This window comes from Hetaerina americana, unplaced genomic scaffold, assembly GCF_022747635.1.
Source record: "Hetaerina americana unplaced genomic scaffold, ioHetAmer1.1.p SCAF_1, whole genome shotgun sequence".
NCBI classification, from domain to species: domain Eukaryota; kingdom Metazoa; phylum Arthropoda; class Insecta; order Odonata; family Calopterygidae; genus Hetaerina; species Hetaerina americana.
Genome location: NW_027286069.1, coordinates 78,807,513 through 78,824,795, shown reverse-complemented (window position 1 = coordinate 78,824,795; position 17,283 = coordinate 78,807,513). Strand labels below are relative to the sequence as shown.

At 44.3% G+C, this 17,283-nt stretch overlaps 1 protein-coding gene across 1 annotated transcript in view; it reads left to right on the top strand.

The window, feature by feature from the left end:
• Positions 1 to 17,283, top strand: part of Dys (Dystrophin) — a 479,719-nt gene that overhangs the window by 253,412 nt on the left and 209,024 nt on the right. The window contains exon 48 of the mRNA XM_071591999.1: positions 6,936 to 7,034. Coding sequence (XP_071448100.1) covers positions 6,936 to 7,034 — 99 coding nt within the window. The remainder of the gene's footprint in view (positions 1 to 6,935; positions 7,035 to 17,283) is intronic.

Genomic DNA, 17,283 nt, shown 5'->3' with positions numbered 1-17,283 from the left:
AGCGTCAGCTAAAAGGCAGGTTGCGTTTTTGAGGAATTTGCTGTTTGCATAAATGACCTCTCTCCCATGAGGAATTGGCAATGCCTGAATTGGGGAAATAATTCATAACGTGTATTAGACGGTTGTCTCTTTGCAGAAAGGTCCTTGGATTTAACGTATATACGTGCATTTCTTCCATTTCTAACATCCGATTTTGTCATTCACTTTATTCCTAATATAAATATATTTTACTCACACGTATAACATATGTTAAATAGTTAAGTGGATGCGCAGCTAATCTGTGGATGTGATACGAATCAATAATTATTCATTATGACAAATTGTGGAATAGCTTCCGAACGCAGCGCTTTTAAAAAGTCTTTAACTTAATAGACAAGCTTTGAAAGTTAGGCCTGAAAAACTTTACTTCTCATATCGCAGTTTGACTTAACAGTAAAAATTATTGTAATGGGTCGCTACAACACAATTTTCTATGTGCATGTTAAATGAGATACGACTTACAAAAGTGTACACTATTAAAAACACTTCCGACTGTAAGGGCTTAATTGACATCGGTCCTAAACCATAGATTTGCTTATTTTGCTGACTCTATGGCACTTTTTAAGCTCAGCAACTATTTCCTTTTAAGGTTGTGAATTCACTTTTGTAACTTGTTGAATTAGCCTGGCACGAAATAGACCTTTTTCATCTAGTCCATCAACCAGTTATTACTATCATTTGTGCAGATACCTTTGGATATTCACAAAAGGTCTTTGAAAGTATCAAATTATTTTGTTAAAACCCTGCAAATCAGTATATGATTAAGTGTTATTTGAGCCGCTGATTGTTGCCGTAGTTTTCCGAGTCACGATATGTGGGCAAAACGTTAAACGTTTCTCCGCCCACGTATATCGAGTGGCGGAGTTGGCCTTGCTCTAATCGGAGTTAGTTAATTGCGGAAAAGGTTTGATCACGCGACCGCGTAATCCTTCTACTCGATCTCAGCAATCCTTCTCCCTCTCTCTCCCTTTCTCAAGAATAAGGCATGCACTCAATCCCTCCGAGACGCATTCATTTCTCGTGATCGCCTACAATAGGAAAGTGATGTCACGTTCTGCAAAACCTGGTTTAATTGTGCATGATTTTGTCCCGTTCGGGTGATAAGATACAAGACCTAACGGCGGTTACCTAAAGGGGTAGATAGTACAGAGCGCTCTGTGAGTATCGTTATATCCACGAATAATGTCGTATATACGTGGAGCAATGTTAAATTGTTGAGTTTCGCAGAGTGATATATTAATGACTTAGATTGATGCAGTGCGTTGTGCACTTAATTGTGTTTTTTCTCACTCTCGCTCGCAGGTTAACGAGAGTACAGCAAGTTATGTGTTTATTGGCATTACCGCCAAATTATATAAATATTGGAAAGCTTTAATTGATAATGAACGACCAATAAGACATTGGAGTTAATGTAAATTATTAATCAAAAATTCCGCGGGATCCCGGTCAAGGCCAATAGTTCTTACGCTATGACATTACTGCTTTGTAATTCGCATTGGCGTATGACTCCGATAAAAGTTACTGTCGCGGCATCTACCCCAGTTTCTTTGAAGTTGACTAATCAGACTTTAAAATAATCAACTTAAACCGTATTATATTGTACTATACCCTTCATTTTACATCTCCAGTGTACTCTCTCCTCCTCTCTCTCATGCATTTTTAATGCTAAAGTTATTTTTGGGCGACTGCAAATCACGTTACACTGAAACGGAATGAGTGAATGCGGGGAATAGTTGAATGTGCATGATACAGTTAAGTGTTAAATACTTCTTCAGCCGCGCATTCCTATTGTTCTTCGTTACCGGCGACTTAATGCCTCTGTCCCCAGGCATACGCCCCCGTACGCGGGAGCCAGGGAGATTGGGAAGAGGAAAGGACACCCCCAGGAAATCCGTGGCGAGCCAATCGGGACGCGGCCCCTAACCGGGAGAAATCGCATCGCGCGTCCGGGTCCTCTCCCCTAGGGTACCCGCGAGTGATCGCACCCGCGGTGGGCGAGCCGGGCGCTGGCACCAATGGCGGATTCAGGGGAATGTGATCAAGGGGGGGAGGTCATGAACCCACACCGAAACTCCGCTGAAAAATATTTCGATCTAATATTCCAAGAAGAAGAACGAAAGATGGACTGAAAATTTGTATTTTCAGCGATAGTAATTTGTAAGGATACATGCCCTCAAATTTTACTGACATTAACCCAATTATTGAAATTCTACGATCAACAAAAACAATTTTGAAAGCTCCCCTCCCCTAAGACTCAATCCATGGTATGCAGATAAAATACTGGTTTTTTTACAATTTTCTTAAACCACAGCAAGCATTTGAAAGAGAGATTAGAGAATTGATGGTAGGTACACTAAGATTGATGGCAGGTGCACTAAGTACCAATTAAAAGAAAATATTAGCGACGACTTCGCGCAATATGCATCTAAAATCTAGTTATCGAGGCAACTGCATTCGCAGAGATGAGCGGCTTTTAAGATGTGGGCACGTGTAAAAATCGAGAGAATAAGTTTAGTAGAGAAGAATTGTTACGTTGATGTTTTACGTACATCATTATGGTGGGCGAAGAGAGGAAGGTGCTATGGAAAATTCGAAAAAGGCAGAAAAAGTGGGCGGAAAAATTGTGGTGGTAGTGAAATGTTGAAGGCCGTGATAGAAAGGCGAATGATGGGTAAGTGGGGTAGAGGAAGGAAAAGGATAGACTCTCAGGAAAGCATGGAGGCCGGCAGAAGTTCATGAAGAACTCAAGAAGGAAATAATGTAGGGAAAACTAGTGGAAGTTCTTGCGATACGTAGAAGATATGAATCGCTAGGGACCTCCGAAAACCTACCTTCAATAGGCAGAATATCTTGAATGGAAAACCACGACAAGATCGCGGCTTCGGCCCTCAAATAAAAAATTTATATCCAACCATGGATGGGATTCGGAGAAATAAGGCGGAGGTTCTCTCCTCTCAATCTCCTCCTCGCTCCCCACCCCTTCACATTCATTGAGACAGAGTCCCCATCTCCTCCCCCACATCTCGTCCCAGGGGTCGTGGGTGAGGAGAGAGAGAGTGGGGGGGGGGGGCTAACCGTCTATGGCAGAGAGATCCCCTTGGAGGTGTTTGAGGCGGCGTCGCTTGGATTTCGTTCCCATTGCACGTTCCCTTCTTCTCGCTCCTTCCGTGAACAGGGCGTTGAAGTGCCACCTCTCGCCGCGGACACGTCGCTCCGAAGGTGGTGTCTCTCTCTCTCCTTCTAAAGAAGTGGAATGGACAACTCACTGAAAGGAGAAATTATGCGAATAATGAAGAGGTTCCGTGAAGAGTGGGTGAAAAAATGCCAAGGAAACCCTTTAAGGTGAAAGAAAAGGGAATAAACTCATCGGGCGTTTGGAGACAACAGTTTTCTAAATGGTGGAAAGGAGAACGACCGCGTCCGCTGATATCGGACCATACATGTGGGACACATATTTTTCGTAACAGTCTTCTGTCTACACAATTAGATTCCTTTTATTTATTTGTCATCCATTAATATAATGGTGTAAGATTGTTCGAAATGGTGAAGACCCATCATATAAAATTGTTGCTTCTAGATCAGTTTAAAAACATAACAAATTGTTCTATTTTACCATATCCCTGTGCCTACCAATTTTCGTCAAATATAATCAGCGTTTCAAATGACTGTGCGGCCATTGATCGTTTGAAGTAGTTAAAGCGGTGTCGTTGTACTTGTAAGGCTTGAGAGTTTGCGTAGTATATGGGTCAATATAAATAATGGAAAACGTTAGGGGTGCCCTAAAAATTGCTAGCTGATAATGGTGATAGCTTGCACATTTTTGACAAACCATACATTCGCATTAGTTTTAGATTTATAATTTTAATTTAAAATGTCTCATTTTTTGTTTTTCGGTCCAGTTATCATTCAGTCTTCCTATTCAAAACGTAGAGCATATGAGCCTTTGATCCGATTGTCAAAAGGGCGATGCTTAATTTGTTTGAGGGAGATATTTGATTACTTTTGATGATGATTTTGGCACTAATTCATTCGGAAGGCGGTCTATTTGCTTTGTTTAACGTGCATGAAAAAATGGTTTGAGGACCAAAATTATGTTTGAAAAGTTAAGGGCAGAAAAAAAAACTTCTCCTAAATAATGAAGGGTCGTTGTACTTCTACTTTAAGGACGTAACATTTTCGGAAAGGCAGCGTGCATAGAGCAAAGAAACCATCCATAAAAACCGAACATGTCATTCGAAAACATTTGAAGTACATGTCTTTCATAACCACCAGCACTTGGCTTTATCCGATAAATAACTATGCATAGGTAAATGAAATAGCTTAATGATTTGTGTCCTATTATGCAGGAAATTTTGCACGCTTCATTCTATCAGCATTATTTGAAATAACTTTTGGTTTTAATTCAGCGTTGAACAAGGGCTGTATTTCCTTTTTGTCTATTCTGAATGGTTATGTTTTGTCCAAGACTCCTTGAAGGTACTATTTCGAACAAAGTCACAATGCTCTTAAGGGAGGATTTCATTAAACCCCAAAGAGAAGGGATACTCATTTAATTGAAACTTGACTCTCCACTCTCCTCTCCCCGGTTTCAGCAGTTATTGCGCTTGTTTGCAAATATTTCATCCCAATTAATTCAGTTTTAGTAATTAAATGAAAAAAAAACGTACATTTCATTTTCCGAATGAGGTAACGGGTGTTCACGGGAAGGAACAAAGCTTTTATAGCTTGCACCCACGTAGCGAATACGAAATTGAAATTAAAGTCCAACATTTTTGGCCCCTTTCCTTTTTCCTGAATAGAAGCTTTGAATGCATTAATCGGGCGGTGGAATCGCCGTGACTTTGTTTCTGAACCCGGGTTAAGTTACGATTTTACGCTCATGGCAGACTTGACCCGTCGAGGCGGGTGACGGTTCTCGCAGCGCTGGCGCGCGTCACTTGTTCAACCATCGAAACACCGATGCCGTCACGTTTTCTTTTATCTTTTATCTATTTTTTAACTTTCACGTCGTCCGCGCGCACTCTCCTCCCCCACCCCCGTCTCCCGTAACGATTAAATGCAGCCGGGCAGCAGCGAGGTGGATATTGAGGAATGGCTCCCGCCCGAGTCTTGGTGCGCATGCAGCGGACCGCGAAGGGGGGGACGCCGGGTGTGCGCCCCGCGGAATGGGCCCGGCCACGTGCGGGGGTGGGGAGATGAGAGGAGGACGTGGAGACGGGTAACGAGAGAGAGGATGGCGTTGCTGGCGCGGGAGTGGAGCGGAGACGAGGCCAGGGCTTGAGGAGAGGGCGTGTCGGGGCGTCGGGGCTGGGGGGATGAACCCGGGCGGCGGCGAATCGGATTTTTTTTCTCTCTTGCTCTTTCTAAAACCCCTTCTTCCCTCCCCCGCCCACTCTTCATATAATTTTTTTCCTTCTCCTTTCTATTTCTCCCTCTCTTGCCCATCTCCTCCCTCCATCCCGTTCTCCACCCTTCCCTCCCTCTCCCGGCTGCCGAGGGCTCGTCGCGGGTAGTACCCGCCACGGATTAATCGCGATGAGTGCGCCGGGTAACGTTCAGCCGCTCTGCGACCCGCTTCTCGATGCCGCGGTCCGTTTTCCCGCGTTCGACGAGCGCGCGGGTTATTAAGCGACCTCCGCGCGGCGGCCCGTCAAAATTCTCTGCCTCTCTCTCTCTACCTCCCTCTCTTTTCAACTCTCCGGCAGGCCTCCCTCTCCGTCGCTCATCCACAGAAATTGGTTCGTCGTCGAGCGTTACGACCGGCGTCAAGTGCCGCGGGGGCGTCCTCGATCCTCGAGGTGGGGGGGGGGAAGGGGGAGAGATTGAGTGAGTGAGCCAATGGTTATGTATATATATGAATTGATAGTTACGTGCATTTATGTATACATACTATATGTTTCCGACTCACGCGGGGATGATCACGTCGCCAGATTTGCGCGATTAATCGTCCATTATCCTCTCATGCTCCCGTTCTAATCCATTCCCTCGGCTCACTCGAGGTTGGTGAAGGGGAGGGGGTTAAGGGTTGGTTGGTTGTGTGTGGGGGAGCGGCTTTTCTCCCTCCCTCGGTGTTTTCCAACCCACCCTGACCCCCTCTCCGATCGATGTCACGAGTGCTTCATTCACCACTCAAAATGCCTTCAGGAGCTCCGGGGTGGGTGGGGGATAGGAGATGGAGGGTGATTGTGTGTGTGTGTGTGTGTGTGAGTTATTCGATGAAAAACGACCCGGAGTCACCCATAGTTTTATAGTCCTCGCATCCCTCTCCCTAAAACCTCCTCTCCCCCCCTCCCCCCAAAGGAACGTACCTCCATCATTTTTATGATCCCTATCGGATGAAAATCGCATTAAAGTCGAGGGGTCCGTTTAGTATTCGGAGCATAGTGAATAACGCGGTCGCTAACGTCTCATTTGCTAGCGCGAATATCCCCCCCTCTCTCCCCCTCCAGACTCAGTACCCTCTTCAATCCTTCATATTTCTTTCCTTTTCTTTCTTCCCCCCCATTCCTGTGCCATACCACCCTCTTTGGGTCATTATTATCGGTGCGGAAGGATTAAGGGTGGGTAATCGGTCGAGGAATTCGGGACTCTCTGTTTTTCTTCTTATTTTATAGGCGGGAGAAGGGGAGGGGGTGGAGTATTTCAATGCGTCCGACCCCGATAGCCTCTCACTTTTTCAAGCAATCCATTTCGCTTTCGTTCGTACGTTGATCGAGCCCCCGTGGAATGGAACAGATGTTTGGCATGTATTTCGAGGGGTCTTGGGGTGCTTGGTTCGGTAGCTCCGGAGGTTGCACCATCTTTTTCACGGGGCGCTCGCCGCCTTGCTGATTTCCCAACCCGAATGTGTGTGGCGCACTGTTGCTAATGCCATTCTCCCCTTCAATCTGTTGCAGATCCGCGATTGGCTGACTCTGGAAGAGGCGATGCTTCGACAGCAGACGGTCGTCGTCGGGAACTCCGACCTCATTCGGCAGATGATCGACAAGCAGAAGGTAAGGATTGATTTCTGGAAAGGAGTTCTCACTTCTCCGCCTCATCCTTTCTCCCCTCTCAAATCCCTTCCCGTCTTTCTTTGCCTCATCCCCCGCTCCTACCTCCTCCATACGTGCGAGGCACGAAGTCGGCGATGCAGAAGGGACCCACCCTAGCCCTCGAGACTCTTTGCCGACGTCCGATATCCGCGGATTACACTACGGGGAGGGATCTCTCGCTCCGCCTCCCCCCTCATTTTCCCTCTCCTCCCACCAACCACCCCGTATCCGATATGACGAGATATAGGGCGTCAACGCTTTGGAACTTGGCTACATTTTCCCTCGGTGTGACGGCCACGAGCGGGTTTGAATATAAAATATAAAGCTGGTAACGCATTCCCTTGAAGAATTTGTACAATAACATTTTGGATTTTTATGATAAATGGGGAATGTTGGGGCCTCTATTACCATTCGACCCTTTTGGTAAACACTTCGTAGTACATTTTTTTATCAAAATTTGGTGGAAGAAATTATTTTTTGGTCTTTATATGCAAAGTTTTGGGCCACGAGGGGATCCTGTTGACGGTCACCGTTCGGCAAAATATAACTCATTCATAAAGATCACATTTAAAACGAGGATCACATAATAGCCTTTATGATTATAGTAGATAGTCATCCGTAAAATTTACTGAACTCCAAGCTATTCTTTTGCATAAAAATCCCACCTTGGGCTGGCGTACTCCATCGCTAGCTTCTTGTAATTCATCCTTCCTTAGTATTTTTTCATTTAACATTCCTTCCTCTATTGCCTTAAGTAAACTATTCCTTCTCTTAATGAACGTATTTATTTTTTCCTTCTTTTCTTCCGTGTCTTCCGTAGACTACCCTCGGCATCCGCTCTCAACCGAGTGCCTCTTCATTAGTCGCTCGGCCTATTCCTTTTATTTTCATCATTGTTCCGATGCACCGCATTTCCGTCGCCTCCAACTTTCTTTCCTGTTTCTGCTAACGACTGCGTCTCACACCCGTAGGAATGTCTATAGGCACACATTCGTGTAAAGGTCTTAATGACGTATTTCCTTATGTCCAGGCTAGTGCTTTTTCCGTTAATTTCCGTGTCTTCAGATAAAAACCTTTTCGCGTGGCGTATTCTTTTTACGTCTCTCTCTCTTAAATTCCGTCGGTCGTATATGACTCCGCTGATTAAAAGCACTGCTCAGTCATTTGATCAAGGACAATTTTATTTTAAAATCGTCTTCCAGTTTTCGACTACAGGCTCTTTGATTGTATTGTGCTCGTTTTTACATTAGTACTTATTTAAAGAACATTGAATAAGTCCCTTTCTCTCAAAAATGTCGAGGCAATGCGGTGCGTACGAAGTAGTACTTGAGGAGTGCTTGTAATCAAAATTGGAGAGAGAGGGTGAGGAATGAGTGCATCGTGAGAGAATATAGATTGGATTAACCTTGTGGTAAACGAGTACGGAATTAGTGTGCTACGCTGGTTTAGTCATACTTCGAAGGATGAATGAAAGTCGTCTCATAAAACGTACGAGAGAAATGATTTGAGAGAGGAAGGGGAACCGAGGAAGTCATGGGCGAATCCGGTCGCAGAGCTTCTGAAGAGTGGGAAGGAATATTATTAATTTCAGGGACATAAGGTCATGTATGACACAATGCATTACCGTGGCAGAGGCTAAATAAGTGTCCATGGCCAGGGCTGTTTCATGAAATAACTTAACAATCATGTTCTTTGACTATTCCTATCCTGAATGGGAACGGCGTGGATGTTCTCCGTTAAGCTTAGTGCCCTTTTCAGGTCCTCTTTGTCAAGAGCGCAGCTATAATAAGCCAGTTAATTTAGTCTAAGAGGTAACGAGACTTAACCTTTATATATTTAATAAACTTGGCCCAAAGGGAGGTCTGATTCGCGGTGAACGGCCCTTGTCTGCCCCTGTCTGCCCCGTAGCAGAAGATTGCCCAGTTACCCAACTGCCGATCTGATCTGGCTTCATGAGATTACCTCCTCCGTTGGGCTCTATTTCATCTGGAATACTTATAGCAATCGTCTCTAGCTTTTCTTCTCTTTTTGATTTATATTGCCTCTGCTTTAATTGATGCATGCAGGTTTTAGCGATAACGCCCGTATCGATTACCGGCCGCATCGTGCTCAAGTAACTGGTCCCAAGACGCCCGTTTATGACCGAGTTCTGTCCTGTTTTCGTACTTAGGCGGGTCTTTCCGGATATCCCGTGGGTTTTAGAATTAGTGTAGTCCATGTGCAAAAGAGGACGCTATTAACCGCGGATCCTCGTTGAAACTGCTCTCACCCCAAATCTGGAGTAATGGTCCATAAAAAAAGAGCATGAGTTCGCCCAGGTCCCAAATAGGTTATAAAATAGTCGCTAATCGTTTAAAGAAAATATTGGAATACTTCTGACGGTTAATGACCGAATTCATGAAACCTCTCTTTCCTGCGGACGTTCTAAAAATGCTTACTTGATGAGTGAGTCAATTTATTGACTTAAATAGCTCCTTTTTGAGAGATTTTATTTTGTCGGTTATTCATTCAATATAAAAAATGGTGATGGTTTTGGAAATTGTTAACAAACTGATTGTTCAATATCCGTGTGACTCACGGTGCTTGGAAACCGCTAAATCGGGAGACATAAAATAATTTTGCTGATATGAGCCCCTGAGCAGGTTCAGTTGTAAGTATTTTGAATTTCTTGCGAACAGTTTTATTTCACCTATCTAATTACATATAAGTTAATGAATTTGGATGTGTCTCGTCTACATAGGCTCTATTTGCGGCCGAATGGATGAAACAGGCCTTACCGACGTCGCCGCTTGACGTAAATGGGAAGTTTGTGACACAATGCCGTAGCGCTGTTCTGTACATATTTTATGTAACGCTCCCGCTTATATTGGCAGCGTTCCTGTTAGCGTCCAATTGTGCATTGAAATCAGATTTTTATATAGTTTAGAGAATGGATTCGTGACCTATAATTCAAGGATTAACCTTTGGAGCATAATGTAAACACGTTACTACTGATGGTATTAGTGGTATCTACAATAGTTTCGGAAAATACAAATTTAAGAGTTGCCATTTTTTATCACGTGGTATTCCAGTGGGTAGAAAGTGGCTCTGGAGGGCCCGGGCTCGATTCCAGGGCAACCTCACTGGACGCCCTCAGCTTCAACCATGCTGTGTGATTTTTCGGGTACCGTATCTTCCTGAGAAAACACAGTCGGCACAAGATGAGGAATTGGCCCTCCTAAGGAGCCTGATGTGCGAATTGGACAAGCCTTTGGGTTTAGTACTTGGTGAGCTATCTATCTTTCACTCATCAAACCAACCTTCCGGTTGATAACTATGATGTAGGTGAAAAGTAACCTTTTTTTCTGGTTAACATTTATATTTCCTCCTCCTACCTCAATATTTATTTATCGGAGTTAGCCTTTGACTGAGAAAAACATGGGTAGCATGTTGTTTTGATTTTTTGGGTCACTGTGCGTGGCGTTGTCGGAACAGTTCTGAGATAAATTAGACCGTAGGATGTATTCATGTCAAACGCTAGAATATCGTAGAAAACAAAAGGATTTATTTATTTTGACAAGCACCTCTTTTTTGCAACGCGATTGAAAAAGTGGATGCTTCTTTGATGTGGTCATGTACTGTCCTGAATGTCGATTGCCACTTTAAAAAATGTGCGTATGCCGCAACAGAAGTCACTTAACTGAAAATGTACATGCAGGGAGGTCTAACATCTGCAATACTGCCTGCAAAAGTTTTTTTTCTGACTAATGCTCTACATCGTTGCCTCTATTTTGAAACACAAACCACGGGTAGATTTAAGGTTGCGTTAATAGGGTAATTATCCGCTTAGAATTTCTGAACAGTCGCCAAAATTGCCACCTAAATCGCGACCCTTGTTGAATGTTGAATTTATAATATGAGATATATTTAATGAACTGCATTTTATATTAATTCCATTCAAATATACATGCGAGACTTGAAGTGACTTATGAGATAAAATACGCCAGGAGGGTCACAATGCCTCTTGCTCTGGGGTACCACCAAGTCCCGTTCTTGACAGTGATTTTAATTTATTCATTTACGCTGGACATCAACCGAAAATGCTCCTTTGCACTAATTTGCACGTTTAATTTTTATGATTAAATTATGAATCAAAGAAGTCATAAATACTTAATTATTCATTCATAAATCGCCCTCTCCCTTAGACAGTCTCCGCCCGCCCATAAACCACGAAGTCTTCTATGGACGATTTTCATAAAATTAAGATAAATGTAAGATTACGTACGCAAGTAATGGTTAACTGTATTTGGCTTACGCAGTGTAACCTTTTTTATGACGTATCATTACGCTAGAGTATCATAGACGACAGATATGTACGGAATTCAATGGTATCCGTTTGCTCAAAGCACACGCCACAATATTTTTTAAAAGTTAGTTGACATACACGAAAGCTCGTAACTAGTCGATGGAGAGGGTCTTCCTTGCTCCAGGCCAGTTCAACTGCCACCGTCTGGACGTGTGTTCGTCTAGAGGTGGGTCATCCGAACAACTCTTTTAAAGCGGTTCGCTTAAAACTGGAGAGTACCAAGTCCTCGCTCAATATGGGTACGCACCGACTGCGTTTTGAATGTACGTATTCATCGAAGTCACGTTTACTCTTTTCACCCTCGGAAGAAGTTGTGCCAACGCAATCTGAAGTTTTCTACATATTTTCTCCCGAAATACCGTTCACGGTGACTTTCGATTTGGACGTTAACACGTATTGCGCGCGGAGGGTTAACATTCAATCAAACCACGCCGTGAGTGTCGTTGAGGCCGATGGGTGTCAAAAGCCCTTCCCCTCGGACACTCCCGCGTACGGCCAACGCTGAAAGGGCGAATTTCCATGGGTTCGATTGATCCTCAGGGGGCATCGAATTCAACATCCGTGGCGGGGCAAGTTTGTTTGCGCTGGGGATCGCTTATTTCCGCGGGGAGAGGCACGGGTGTCGACTGGGGAGTGGGAAGGAAGGAGAGATGGCCAATTCCCACCCGCCCACCCCAAACACAGGTGCCGCCTGCCGGGATTTTATATGGAGGCGTCCCGGAAATCAAGCCGAAGTGTCCCCGTAATCCCTATCGCACCCTCTCATCCGGACGAAGTTGGTCCGCGTTCTCCCATCCGAAATCTAAGAGAGCTCTCCGGTTCGGCGTTCCGGTCCCCTCAGTCGTACTCCTTTTGCGCGGAAAGCGGAAATTGAAACGGCCGTTCAATTTGCTCGTCGCAGTCCACCCCCACCCACCCTCTTACGCCCCACGTTTCCCTTCACCCCCGATCTCCTCTTTCAGTTTCTCTTCCCGGCCGGTCTCCGGTCTCGACTACGGAACCCCCTTCAACCCCCCCATCGCCCCTCTTCCTCCGTTCCCCCCTGTGGGTATTCGGATGCGCCACTTGTATGTAGGTCGTCGGAATGTTTTTCTTTTTCGAATTAAAAATTTCTCTCGGTCTCCTTCCTTTCCCCTCTCCTATCCCTCTCCGCATATTTGTCAGAAATTGGTTTTGCTACGGTGCGAGATGTTATTTGGTGGAAAAGTTGAAAAGCCTTTTTGCCGACATTGATGGATACCCGGAAAAAAATTACTGCGGCTCCCTAAGGAAAAAAAAAGTTCCATTTTTTTCCCATCCGACCACCTATTTTCAAGAGGGCCTGGTTGCCTTTTCGAAATTAGGGCAATGCTTTGGTGAGATTTTCCCTCGGCAATATGAAACAATTTCGGAAACCAGTGTTTTATGTGTACACTTTGTGGCAGACAGGAATATCGTTTCTCGAGTGTTATGAATTTCGCCGGCTTATTTTCCACCGACCCTTGGAAATTGTGTTTCGTAACACTTTTTTTCCCTCGTTTAACAAATCAGATTCTTTTGCTTAAAAGGATAAAAAAAACGCACGGTCGAAGGAATAAGTAATCTGAAGGTTGATGGGGAAATGTTTCGAGAGAGTAGAATTTGAAGTACCCCAAAGCCTTTTCTTTTGTCTTTACTTCGGTAATTCATTCGTGGGAGGAAACTTAGAAAGTAAGCGAATTGCTGAGAAACACCTTGCGTGCTCATTCGCGAGCTGTCTTGATACTGATTTAATGACGTGAGCTGCTCCTTTCACGCAAAATGCGAGCCTTAGTATGTTGCGAAAGGATGCAGACGGCAATTATGCGGTGTTATTCGACGCACACACTTGGCAGCCTGTTTTTCACGTCAACGAGTTTTTGTGTGGAGAGAACCTGCGCCTGCCAGCATTTTGTGCTTCTTGTCACGAACCGCAGAATCTCAACAGATTTTTTCCCCTTCCACTTCACACACGCGTCCGGAGAAGAAAATTGTTAGGAAAAATTTGAGGAAATAGGATTCCTGCAATAAATTTAACGGTCTTCAATTCCCGGGAGACTCGGCAGTTTCCAGCGTGTTTTCGAGCCGGAACCGTCCGAAAGCCCTCGTGGTGTGTGTTTTTATTATTATTTTTTTAATTTCCTTCACAGGGACGCACGCAAGGGCGGAGCAAAAACATTTTCTGTCATTTTTCCCACCTTGGCAACCGTTCGTCGAACTCGGAGACGACTCCATAATTATTTTTCACAAAAATGTTTGCATATAAATGTGTGTGTGTATTATTGTGTATATATATGTATACATGTGTATGTATATATATATATATATATATATATATATATAAATAAATACATACACACACACACACACACACACACACATATATATATATATATATATATATATATATATAATATATATATATAGTACATTACACAGTAACAGACAATATAGAAACACAAAAAAAGGAACATTCACACGTTATTGCTTGATAATTTCGGCGGAATTCTACTCCGTCTTCATCGATGATATATATATATATATATATATATATATATATATATATATATATATATATATATATATATATATATATATATATATATATATAAATAACATGTTTTCCCCTCATCTGCCGCTCTCGTGTCACAGGGATGATTTTGGGAACATTCCAAGTTGACAAGCTTGTTTTCTCGATGAGGTAGGGGAGAAAGAGAGGGAATTTCCTCCTCATTCTGTTGAAGAATGAGAATTGTTTCGCTTGTGTCTCCTTCCCTCCCTCTCGCAGTCGAGAGACGAGAAGAGGGCAGACTGTGCTCACGCGGCAGGCAGTCTTCTTGTCTGCTGCCAGTCGGGTCCTCTCGAGGAGCTCAATCTCCTCCCCCCTTCTCGGGGATCTCCCAACCCTGTCGTATCGCCTTGGCTCCCTCGCCGCATCCCCTGACTCCCCCCCACACGGCCTCTCCGCCCTCCGGCGGCGCTCGTCACGACTACGGCGGCGGCGGTGGAGTACCCACTTGCTCCTCCTCTCCACTCTTCTTCCTTCGCATGCCCTCGCGGGCGATGCGAGTGCCTCTCCTCGTCATCCCGCTGAACTAATTGATGGGGGGGGGCGTTATTTCGGACGCGTGCGTTCTGTCTCCCTCGCGGAAAAGGCGCGGGATGAGGGTGAAGCTCACGTGCGTGTTCGCCCGCACCCATTGGTCTTCCTGTGGGCTCGATTTTCGGGATTGAATGCGGGGGCGACGTTTAAGACCATGGCATAATGGCAATAGGGGTTGGAGGGGGTTGTAGGTTTGGTAGAAGTGGGCAGGTGGAGAAGGGGTGTAGTGCCGGGTGAAGTGAGGTCAGTGCCTAATCGATCGCACCGTTGTTTCACGAGCGTTCTTTCCCCGTTCGAACGTGTTCTCGTCGATATGCGGCTACTCACGGATTTGATTTGTGGCTGCATTATCCGGAGCTTGTTTTCGAGCGCCGATATTTAAAAAAATTACTCTATTCATAAAGACTTAATTGAGTATTGAGTGAGCGTGAAAGTGAAGCGGCGGGAGTCAGGAAATAGATCATTTTCGCGACGCGACGGATTTTGACAATTTAATACATTTCTAATCGCTTATTTTCTTTATTGCGCATAAACGAAATGGAAAAATTGAGCTCTTTTTCGTGAATCAGTGGAAATTTGAATCCTTGGAAAATACCAATGTTCTCAAATTTTTGTTACGTTTGGCCCTCGTATCAACCTTCATTTTCTTTCTGCCAAACCACCCGAAGGAATTTTGGCGCGGCAAGTTCCCGCGGCCCAAGTATAAGGTAGAGACATCTGGCGGCTGAAGACAAGAACTACCTTAAAAGAGGAATTTGCTGTTTACTCTGCCGATATTTTGAATAATGGTGTTTTCATAATTAGTCATCGTTTTTGTTTTTTCGTATTAATTAAGCATTTGCATATTTCTTATCTGTGAGAATTGAGGGACTCGATTGAGGTTCGCTGATTTTTTGATGATTTAGTGCTCTATATCTGAGTTTTTGCAAGACTATAAAACTTTGGCGACCTCGAGATAATGAATTAACTCTTATTATTATCATTATAACACTTAATTCATCAAATCAACAGAAAATTCATCAAACGGAAGTTATGAGTTCAAAGTACTAGTTGCTCTTATTGCTTGGTCAAGATTATTCAAGATTTTTAGACATACATTGACATACATATTCCTGTAAGAACCTCCATTTGTAGTAACAGGGTGCGTTCCGAAAGTAAAACAATTGATTTTCCTGTACTTGCTGTTTTATTTTTAAAGCAATGTATTGGCATACATTTACATGTGTCGAATTGCGACTGATTTGTGGTGATACCATTGAAAAGCTACTCAGGCCATAAGTTGGCCTGTCTATATTCTGCTGCGTTAAGTCACCATCTGGAATTGTAGTTAGGGAAATTGCCAAAAAGCTGGGGAAATTTACTTCTATATTTCAGCAACCTATTTCATGAGCACCGATCTGAATATAATGGTGTAGACTCACTTGTTTGCGATATTCGACGACTGGGATTGTTAATTGAATTCACTTTGACAGCAGCGACACTCATATTTCAGCCAGTCAGATGATGATGTACGAGATCGTAAATAGTACTATAGTAAATCGCTCTTCTCATGAGAAATTTCTCCTGAGCGAGGCGAGGAAGTTCATTGTTCGCTATCAGTTCTCGGGGGGGGGGGGATAGGGTTCTGGAATCTCCCTTCCGTCACAGCGAGCTCATTTAACGTGAGGGTGATCTGATTAGGGTGCACACATGCCTCCCCCATGCCCTCGGTCTTTGAGTAGGCATCCCGAGCAGGCGAGTTTCTGACATTCGCAAGCCTGAGGAAGACGCGCAGGTTCCGCGGGCGAATGAGTTCCACACGTGCCAACGCGTCGGCGTGTGTCGACGGCGGCCACATCCGCGACACCTGTACACGGTTCGCTGAGTTAGGAGGACTGGGAGTCTCAGAGTTGAGAGTGACGTCACTCTTTTCGGTTTTTTTCGCTTATTATCACAATTCATGGACCTCTTCTTTTTTTTTGGTTCATCTTTTTGCACACTTCTCCGGCCTCAGAGTCTTTTAAATCGTAGGAAAGTTTGGAGTGAATGCTCTCTTTTAATTGGAGGGAAACCGCGTGGTCTCTAGGGAAATCCATAATGCCCTTCAAGTTTGTTAGTGCGAACGGAGTCGTGCATAGGAGGGGAATGAAAACAGGTAAACAGAAATAGGCGCGGATTCTTGCTCGCGGTGTTGACGTTTGTGGACGAAACTTTTCCTCTGCAAAAGTTTCTTCACTTATTTTCTTGGTCTACTTATTCTTTGTTTCCTTTTTTTGCTGTCACAAGCGTTTCGCTCGTAGAAAGTTGAGTTTTCGTTAACTCTCGCCCGCAATCTTCCATTTTTTCCTTCACAGTTGTGGAACACATTCCCTTCAATTTCACTTTTTTTATCGTCGTTCACTTTGTTTTGCCCAATTGAATCTGATTCCCGCCACAAGTATTCCACTCCTTAATCTAATTTCTGCGGGAGAGCTTGCCGAGGAACAGCACACGTCAGACGGAAAGATTCCAGTAGGAACGTATCTAAGTCTTTTGCTTATCGCTGCCATCTACCGCAGTAATCAACGCAAAGTGTGTTTTGGTTCTTTCGAGCGGTCGCGTGCACGCGTGAACGGCGCGTGAACGAGATCACTCGTCCTACTTGGGGTGCCCTGTTCCTTTCCCTGTGCCTGCCTACGCTTTCCCGCAGAGTCTCGGTAAAAGTCTGGTCACACGGCTTGTATTTGAGCTGAGGGTACCCGTAGGCATCAACCCTTCAACCCCATGAACCTGGGACCCTTCGGGTA